The 10005-nt window shown below is 47.2% G+C and overlaps 1 protein-coding gene across 1 annotated transcript; it reads right to left on the bottom strand.

The window, feature by feature from the left end:
- Window positions 1-2296: 2296 nt before the first annotated feature.
- LOC142259105 (uncharacterized) lies at window positions 2297-9380 on the bottom strand. The gene is made up of 4 exons (XM_075331618.1): window positions 9159-9380; window positions 8954-9077; window positions 8757-8870; window positions 2297-4859 (listed from the first exon to the last, which is right to left on the bottom strand). The coding sequence occupies exons 1-4, from the start codon at window positions 9378-9380 to the stop codon at window positions 3691-3693; spliced, it is 1629 nt and encodes a 542-aa protein (XP_075187733.1). The 3' UTR covers window positions 2297-3690.
- Between the last annotated feature and the right edge of the window lie 625 nt (window positions 9381-10005).

Below are 10005 nucleotides of genomic sequence, written 5' to 3'. Positions count from 1 at the left end.
GGGCTCACAGTCTACAGGGTATTTTGACGTTTGTTGCTTTTTGCTACTTCTCATTGACTTCAATGTTAGCAAAACGCTGCAGAAATGGCAAAAACAACTGACATGCTGCTTCTTTGAACGCATTGTTTTTGCCACAAAATATGCAAATTAAACGCAGCATTTTAAAACGCAAAGTGCGGTCAGGAAATCAGCATTTTCCATAGACTATAATGGAAAACCAAAACGCATGAAAACGCTGCAGCTCAAAACGCTGCAGAAATGCAGATAAAAACGCAAAGTGCGGTCTTAGCCTAATGGTAAAAACATTTGGCAAATTTTGAAAGCAAAAATGGCTGCTCCGCTCTGTTGGTTTTCTGATGTCGGCAAAACTTGATTTACCAGTTATACATTTCAATTATTCACAATATGAAAAAGGTTCCTTCCCTTTGCGGCTTCTTCACATGTTTAACCCCTTAACGACCCTTGACGTACTGGGTACGTCATGGTGACATGGTGCTAAACGACCCATGACGTACCCAGTACGTCATGGAAAAATCGCGGCCCCGGAGCCCCGGTGAGTGCAATCGGTACACACAAACCTTAGATTTGGGAAGGAGGGGACCTCTGCCTGATCTCAGGAGGGGTGGTGCTTCCTCCCCAGACCTTCGGAGGCTGTGATTGGCTGACGAACACCGCTCAGCCAATCACAGCCACTGTAATGCTTCAACCATTGAAAATGGCTGAAACATTGAAATCCAGCCATATCAGTGCAGCTGTAGCACTGATTATTGGCTGGAGCTGGGTGATCGCTGCTTCACCCGCCCCCAGCTCTGATTGGAGAGATTGGCCTTGTGACCGATCTCTCTAGTCACCGTGGATCTGCGGCCGGTGACCAATCCCCTCCGCTTTACTCCGTCCGTGGAAGCCGAGGGGAGCAATCCCTGCAAGTGCCCTGGTAAGCCCCTGCCCCCGATCCGCTGCAACCAACTCCGATCCACCGCCGATCTCCTCTATCTGCCACCACTCTCTCCCATCAGCCGCTGCCCCCCTCCGTGAGCTGCTGCCCGCTCTTTCACATCCTCATCTGCTGCCCTCTCCACCATCTCCCACACTGTGCAATCTGCTGCCCGCTGTCCGCCATCTCACCTCCGCGATCTGCTGCCCGCTGTCCGCCATCTCACCTCCGCGATGTGCTGCCCAACTCCCCCATTTCACCTCCACGATGTGCTGCCCGCTTCCCCCACCTCACCTCCGCGATGTGCTGCCCGCCTTCCCCATCTCACCTCCGCGATGTGCTGCCCGCCTCCCCATCTCACCTCAGCGATGTGCTGCCCGCCATCTCACCTCCGCGATCTTCTGCCCGCTGTCCTCAATCTCACCTCCGCGATGTGCTGCCCTCTCCCCCATCTCACTTTCCCGATCTGCTGCCACCTCCCCCATCTCACCTCCGATGTGCTGCCCACTGTCCGCCATCTCACCTTTGCGATCTGCTGCCCCCTCCCCCATCTCACCTTCCCGATCTGCTGCCCGCTGTCCATCTCACCTTCCCGATCTGCTGCCCCCTCCCCATCTCACCTTCCCAATCTGCTGCACGCTGTCTGACATCTCACCTTCCCGATCTGCTGCCCGCCCCCCCATCTCAACTCTGCGATCTGCTGCCCCCTCCCCATCTCACCTTCCTGATCTGCTGCCCGTTGTCTGCCATCTCACCTCCGCGATCTGCTGCCCGCCATCTCACCTTCCCGATCTGCTGCCTCCTCCCCATCTCACCCTCCCCATCATCAGCTGCTGCCCCCCTCCCTGATATGCTGCCCCCTCTCTCACCCTCCCTGATTTGCTGCCTGCTCTCCCATCCTCTTTATCTGAAGTCCCTTCCCCCACCTCTCACACTCCCCGATCTGCCCCCTCCACAACCTCTCACCCTGATCTGCTGCCCACCCTCTCCCATCCTCCACCGCTCTTTCATCTGCCGCGCCCTCTCCCATCCTCCGCCGCGCCCTCTCCCATCCTCATTCCATCTTTTTATTCACCCACCTAGTTCCCCCCTTTTTGCAGCACATCCGTGCGTGCGTCCTGATTTATTTTCTGTAAACTAAGAAACACAAATAAACTTAGTTTAGGGCCAGTAAAATTATATTGTAGTAATCGTCAACTACAGTATTTTTTACAGAATATTGTATGGGTCAGCCCAGTGCCACACGTGAGAGTGATGCACGAGTCTCACATTGCATCATCCGGCACGGTCGCTCTCTTCCAGACAGGAGTGTGCGGCTGTGCCGGATGATGCGATGTGAGATTCGTGCATCACTCTCACGTGTGGCACTTGCCATAGTGTCAGTTGCAGGCGCTCATTATTTTATTATTTTTTTTTTTACTGATGTCCGAATTTTTTCTTTCGCCAAACTAATTTTTTGTATGGGGGGGGGTCTAGTTTCCAAAATGGGGTCACATGTGGGGGAGCTCCCTTGTTTAGGCATCTCAGTGGGGTCTCCAAACGCAACATGGGGGCCGCTAATAATTCCAACCAATCTTGCTGTGAAATGGCGCTCCTTCTCTTCTGAGCCCCGCTGTGCACCCAAACAATTGATTTCCACCACATATGAGGTATCTGTGTACTCAGGAGAAATTGCACAATACGTTTCATGGTGCATTTTTTTCCTGATACCCTTGTGGAAAAAAAAGCTACCTGTTTGAAAAAACAATTTTGTGGTAAAAAAAAAATATATATATTTTCACGGCTGAACATTACAAACGTTTGTGAAGCCTCCAGGGGTTCAAATTGCTCATTAAAACAGCTAGATAAATTCCATGAGGGCTCTAGTTTCCAAAATGGGGTCACTTGTGGGGGAGCTTCATTGTTTAGGCACCTCGGGGGTCTTCAAACCCGACATGGCGTCCGCTAATGAGTGCAGCTAATTTTGCACTCAAAAATTCAAATGGCGCACCTTGCCTTCCGAGCCCTGCCATGTACCCAAACATTTGATTTCCACCACATATGAGGTATCTGCGTACTCAGGAGAAAATGCACGATACATTTTATAGTGCATTTTTCCTGATAGCCTTAAAAGTTAGCATTTTCACAAGGGTAACAAAATAAAAAAAGGGTTAATAAACTTCTTGAATGTGATTTTGAGCAGAGTGAGGGGTGCAGATTTTAGAATGGGTCACTTTTGGGTATTTTCTGTCGCCCAGGTATTGCAAATCACTCTAAATGTGATGTGGTACCTAAAAAAATCTTTTTTTGTAAATTTTGCTGGAAAAATGAGAAATTGCTGATCAACTTTGAACCCTTCTAACTTCCTAATGGAAAAAAAATTTGTTTCAAAAATTGCGTTGGTGTAAAGTAGACAAGTGGGAAATGTTATTTAGTAACTATTTTGTGTGACATATCTCTCAGATTTATGGGCATAAAATTTCAAATTTTGAAAATTGCGAAATTTTCAAAATTTTCGCCAAATTTCCACATATAAACGCAAAACATATCGGCCTAAATTTACCACTGACATGAAGTACAATATGACACGAAAAAACAATGTCAGAATCACCAGGATCCGTTGAAGCGTTCCAGAGTTATAACCTGTCAAAGTGACACTGGTAAAAATTGCAAAAAATGGCCGGGTGTTTAAGGTGAAAACAGGCTGGGGGCTGAAGGGGTTAACAAGATGTGATTTCTGTAAATTACATTTTCCACATTCAGAACATAAAAATGGTTTATTTTGTGTGATTTTTTTGATGGTGAATAAGACCTGATTTCCTAGTAAAACATTTCCCACATTCTGGACATGAAAATGGCTTCTCCCCTGTGTGAGATCTTTGATGCATAACAAGTTCTGATTTCCGAATAAAAAATTTCCCACACTCTGAACATGAAAATGGCTTCTCCCCTGTATGAGATCTTTGATGCCTAACAAGATCTGATTTGAAATTATAACATTTCCCACACTCTGAACATGAAAATGGCTTCTCCCCTGTATGAGATCTTTGATGCCTAGTAAGATCTGATTTGAAATTATAACATTTCCCACACTCTGAGCATGAAAATGGCTTCTCTCCTATGTGACGTTTTCCATGGTCAACAAGATGTGATTTCTGAATAAAACATTTCCCACACTCTGAACATGAAAATGGCTTCTCCCCTGTATGAGATCTTTGATGCCTAACAAAAGCTGATTTGTGAATAAAACATTTCCCACATTCTGAACATGAAAATGTCTTCTTCCCTGTGTGATATCTTTGATGCACAACAAGATCCGATTTCCGAATAAAATATTTCCCACACTCTGAACATGAAAATGGCTTCTCTCCTATGTGATGTTTTCCATGGTCAACAAGACTTGATTTCCTAGTAAAACATTTACCACATTCCAAGCATGAAAATGGCTTCGCCCCTGTGTGAGATCTTTGATGCATTACAAGATTTGATTTCCGAATAAAACATTTCCCACACTCTGAACATGAAAATGGCTTCTCTCCTATGTGACATTTTCCATGGTCAACAAGACTTGATTTCCTAGTAAAACAATTACCACATTCCAAGCATGAAAATGGCTTCGCCCCTGTGTGAGATCTTTGATGCATAACAAGATGTGATTTCCGAATAAAACATTTCCCACATTTTGAACATGAAAATGGTTTGTCCCTTATAGGAGCCGTTTCATGTTCCACATCCCTTCTGTAACTTTTATTTTGCTTACAATTCTGTGATAAATCGGAATTTTGGACTTGTTTGAAAAGATCTGATGATAAAGCTTTCCGAGGAAGGACTGGAGCTATATCTGGGACACCAGCATGCTCTTTATATGTATCATGTGTGATACTTTCATCATCTGTTTTAAATTCTAAAGATAATAGATTTCCATCTGAGCTCCCAATACAGTCATCTGTTAAAAAAAAACCACAATGTTATTATTTTTTAGTGATATCTTGAAATTACATAAAAATTTTGGGAGGAAAATGAGGGGTGCGTCTTAAAATCCAAATATAGCTTTACCTGGGGGTCTTGTCTGTGCGGCGATCGGGCGTTCGGGTGCCTGTGGCTGCATGCAAGCGGCCGGGTACCTGTGCCTGCGTGCGGGCGGCAGCCAGGTGCCTGTGTGCGGGAGGCAGCCAGCACTGACAGGCACCCGGCTGCCGCCCTCACACAGGCACCCGGCTGCCGCCGGCAAGCAGGCACAGGCACCCGACTGCCGCCCGCCCGCAGCCACAGGTACCCGCCTGCGTGCACGCAGGTTGTGCGGGCCGCCTGCTGGATGCCATCCTTTGCGTTCGGGCGGCTGTGCAGCAGGTTATCCAGTTTGTCCGCGGTCCCAGTTTCAAATGATGGCGCCGGGAGCGGGCGCGTGCGCAGATGGAGCTCTTGGATGAGAGCTCCATCTGCGCACGCGCCACTCCGGGAGTCAGCGCGTTCGCAGATGGGAGCCCTTGGATGAGAGCTCCATCTGCGCATGCGCCGCTCCATGCACCATCATTTGAACCAGGACCGTGGACACTGGGACACTCACCGCACCGGCCTGCTGCACGACTCAGCCGCCGACATTACTGCTGCCACTACGGACCCCGCGGCTCCTGCCACCACGGACCCCGCGGCTCCTGCCACCACGGACCCCGCGGCCACTGACCTGCCGCTCCTGCCAGCACAACCTCTGCCTCCTGTGACCCTGCTACACCACCACTGCTGCCCCCTCTGGTAAGAGAAGACCGGAGTATAAGACGGACCCCATTTTTATTTTTTTACCTTTTTTTATGTCTAATTTGGGCTGCGTCTTATAATCCGGTGCATCTTATAAAGCAAAAAATACGGTATGTTTTTTAAAACCATAACATCAGAAATTAAATTAAGAAAAAATGTATTCTGAATCTGTTGTCCAATTTCGATATCTAAAGGCTGCTTTACACTCTACGATATCGCTAGTGATATTGCTAGCGAGCATACCCGCCCCCGTCATTTGTGCGTCATGGGCAAATCGCTGCCCGTGGGGCACAATATCGCTAACACCTGTGACACGTACTTACCTTCCGAGCGCAGTCTCTGTGTGCAGCGAACAACCTCTTTGTTAAGGGAGGTTCGTGCACGGTCACAGCGACGTCACACAACAGGCGATCTATAGGGGCGGAGAGCAACCGCATTAACGACACGCCCACCTCGTTGCCGGAGGACGCAGGTAAGCTGTTGTTCGTCATTCCCGAGGTGTCACACGTAGTGATGTGTGCTGCCTCAGGAACTACAAACAACCTGCGTCAATAATGAGCAACGATCTTTTGAAAATGAACGACAAGTCAACAATCAACGATTAGGTGAGTAATTCTGATAGTTAACGCGCGTTCGTGTCACACGCAACGACGTTGCTAACAACGCCGAATGTGCGTCACAAATTCTGTGACCCCGATGAAATATCGTTAGCGATATCGCTGCGTGTAAAGCCCCCTTTAGGGTTACATCTTCGTTAATTTGAAACTCCCATTCCTAGCACCAGTTCTCTGGAATATGCTACAGTAAATAATCTGATTGATTGTGACAGGGGGCTGCTATACTGTCCCTCACGCTAGGGGACCATAAACTATTCCTAACCTCTCGATTACCCCTTAAGATGGAGATGCCCAAGTCCCGTGACTTACTATTCTCCTGACCAAATCTAATCTGTTATCTCCCGGGGAAGGAAGGGGCAGTAATATGATTAAGGCCCCCTTTACACGTCCGTGAAAATCACGCACGTGTTTCACGGACGTGTCAAAGGTGTGTTTTCCCCTCCGTGTGCCGTGTTTATGGCACTACGTGTGTTATACGTAATAGCACACGGAGAACGGAAAGCCCCGCCTTACAATTTTCTCCCGGATCTGTCTGTGGTGCTGAATTCAAGTGTCCGGCACAGGCCACGCCCCGCTGACGCTGTTTCCGGCCCCCAGTGAAGAAGACGCGTTGTTCAAAATCACTGGGGGTTGGATGCAGGTGACAGCCGCGGCAGACACTGCAGGGCTGGTGGAGGTGGTGAGTATGTGTTTTTTTAATTCTAAAAATGACACGTGTGTTTCTCCGGCGCGTGTCACGTGGGCCCGCATCCACACTACATCCGTGTGGTACGTGTGCGGGCCACGTGACACCCGTGCTGCCGGAGAAACACTGACATGCATCCGTGTGGAGCACACGGGCTCACGTGTGCTCCACACGGAGGCACGGGTCAATGGCTGCACGCGTGCGTGCACATAAACCCATTGATTTTAATAGGTTTACGTGTGCCCGTGTCTCCGGAACATGCGGGCACGGACCTAGCACGTACCGGAGACACGTGCATGTGAAGGGGGCTTAAGACAGACAGGAAACACGGATTAAGACAAATGGGACACATTGCAAACTCACAGAAATAAACAGTGAGAGACTAAGGAGAAAAGCAAGAGCAGAAAGGCAGCAATAAAAAGACAACAGGGGTTAACACCACAACAGTTCACAGCAATAATACACAACAATCACCCGTAATTCTGGATCACAACACCTCACCAGACCAGTATAGGTAACCTATACCTTGCATTAATGGAATAGTCTAGCCAGCATATACAGAAGGGGAGCAATAGATACTTTCTCCTCCACAGCATGTGATCAAAGACATTAACAAGCAGCGCATCAGAGAATAACTCTTGCTAGACTGCCCAAGCCTGTGATTCAACGCCTGCATTTCCTTGCGCTGCTCACAGACATCAGAGCAGTTAACATGCAGAGTACCAGAATCTATAATTTCCACAGATCCTGACGCCACCATGACAGTTGTCAAAACCTGCAAAAATCTCCTTGTAACATTGATCCACAAAATAGACAATTTCAAAGAGATTTTTTTTCAAAGAAGAACATAAAATAGTTCCAGACAGATGTCGGATATTTAATGGGGATGTCTGGGACTGTAACGTTGATAGCCTAACCTTAGGCTTTGTAACCAAAGCAGGTAGCAGGGTCTTGCAGTTATACATTAGGGCTCTAATTCATCAAGACTGACGATGGACACTGAAAAATGACGTCAGAGACTGGAGTGAGATTTCTGGAATAGGGAACGCCGCAGTTTGTTATGAATTAGAGAAGCGGTTGCATCACACCCTTCTTCTGGCCAAGCGCTGCCTATTTTGGCAAAGCTGGTTAAAATTGGCGTGAACACACACACACACACCCGCCTTTGGTCACATGATGTGATGTAAAAAAGGTCCTTAAGCAGTCCTATAATTGGCATATAAACACTGGGGCCGCTAGGAGAATGGAGGCCCTGTGTAATTGTCCCGTTTGCTCTCACTTTCCGCTAATGCCAGTCCTGCATGCCAGCCTGTGTCCTGTTCAGTTCATTTAGACTCCTGCAATTAAGAGACCTTTGGTTATATCATGTCACAAGACTTTGAAGTCATCAAAGGTCCTTAAACAATCAACCTTAGAATACAACTGATGGGGACCCTAAGAAAGTGGGGTTCCTGAGAAATTGCGCAGTTTGACTCCTCCCAACGCTGGCCCTGACTGTAACTAGGGCTTATTTTTGGAGTAGGGCTAATATTTCAAGCATTCTCCAAAAATCCCATAAAATCACGCTAGGTCTTATTTTTGGTGTAGGTCTTATTTTCAGGGAAACCGGGTATTCATGAACCCTCTGCAGGTCTTTGAGTTGCCTTCATAACGACATAGAGAAGGCGCTAGAAACAAACAGCAGAAGAAGCAGAAGCAAAGAAAATACAACTGAAAAAAACAGTAGAAAGCCTAAAAATGTAAACACAAAATTAGTGCAGAAAGTACATGAGTAGATATCTCTTACTGGATAGATCTGGAGGAGACACATCCTGAGGAACATCGGGGTCTTCTTGTTTACAGTCCTGTGGGAGAAGAGGACGGGGACATCTCTCTGGTGTTGTCCTCTTACTGGATAGAACTGGAGGAGACACATACAGGGACTGAATTCATTCCTTACATACGGATAATTATAGGCCGTGTGTATTTAGTCCTGTCTATTACCTGGTGATGTGAGGGGCTGGGGAACCTCCATCATGACGTCCTTGTACAGATCTTTGTGTCCTTCTAAATACTCCCACTCCTCCATGGAGAAATAGACGGTGACGTCCTGACACCTTATAGGAACCTGACACATACAATGATACCGTCACCCCCGATCCCTTCATAGCGTTACTGTATAATGTCCCAGCATTCCCAGCAGTGTCACCTCTCCAGTCAGCAGCTCAATCATCTTGTAGGTGAGTTCTAGGATCTTCTGGTCATTGATGTCCTCATGTATCGGGGGGTGAGGTGGAGGCCCCGTGATTGGGCTCAGGGGTCTTCCCCATCCCTCAGACACAGGGGCCTGACAGCACTCACTAGAGGTCTTCTTCACTACTGTGTAATCCTGGTTATGGAGAGACACAGTAATAAATCTCACTCCAGACATTTCCAGAGTCCTCACCTCTCAAGTTCTGTCCATCTGTTATTCCCATAGATAAGAATGGTGTAATGTGACATCATCAGAATCTCTCACCTCTCCAGTAAGCCGGAAGAGGATCTCTAGGGTGAGGTGTAATATCCTCTCCGCCATCTTGTCCCTGTCCATATCCATCCTTCACGGGGCAATCAGGAGAATTCTCTTCTATAGAAGATCTCCACTGAGAGGATCCGATATTGTAGGGACCTGAATGGGAAGGAGAGGAGCCGATATGTAAAATTAATGGAGATAATAATGGAGGGAAGATATAATTTGGGTAGTAAAAAAAAAAAATGTCAACATGAAGTTGCAAAACCGACCCATAAAAGTATTGCACCTAAAATGGTATTAATGAAAACGTCGGCTCATCACGCAAAAAACAAGTCGTCATTCAACTCCGATGTCGGAAAATGGAGACAGAAACCGATTTTTTTATGTTTGTTTTTTTTTTTACAAAAGTCTGATTTTTATTCACTACTAGAGATGAGAGAACCTGAAGTTCGGTTTTCGGTACAAACTCAGACTTCTCCAAGATAGTAAAGTTCAGGTTTGGGTTCGGGGGCTTTACGTATGGAAACCACTCTCATGTTATCAG

Source organism: Anomaloglossus baeobatrachus (genome assembly GCF_048569485.1).
Source record: "Anomaloglossus baeobatrachus isolate aAnoBae1 chromosome 5 unlocalized genomic scaffold, aAnoBae1.hap1 SUPER_5_unloc_27, whole genome shotgun sequence".
Classification (NCBI taxonomy): Eukaryota; Metazoa; Chordata; class Amphibia; order Anura; family Aromobatidae; genus Anomaloglossus; species Anomaloglossus baeobatrachus.
The sequence above is the reverse complement of the archived record's forward strand: the minus strand, read 5'-3'. Positions and strand labels throughout refer to the sequence as shown.

Bases quoted from the DNA above. Each gene is read 5' to 3' on its own strand.
- LOC142259105 (XM_075331618.1), bottom strand. From the start codon at position 9,380: ATGTCTGGAGTGAGATTTATTACTGTGTCTCTCCATAACCAGGATTAC. The intron at 9,078-9,158 runs GTGACACTGCTG...TGTATGTGTCAG, and splicing joins TTGAGCTGCTGACTGGAGAG to GTTCCTATAAGGTGTCAGGA. The intron at 8,871-8,953 runs GTAATAGACAGG...TGTCTCCTCCAG, and splicing joins CCAGCCCCTCACATCACCAG to TTCTATCCAGTAAGAGGACA.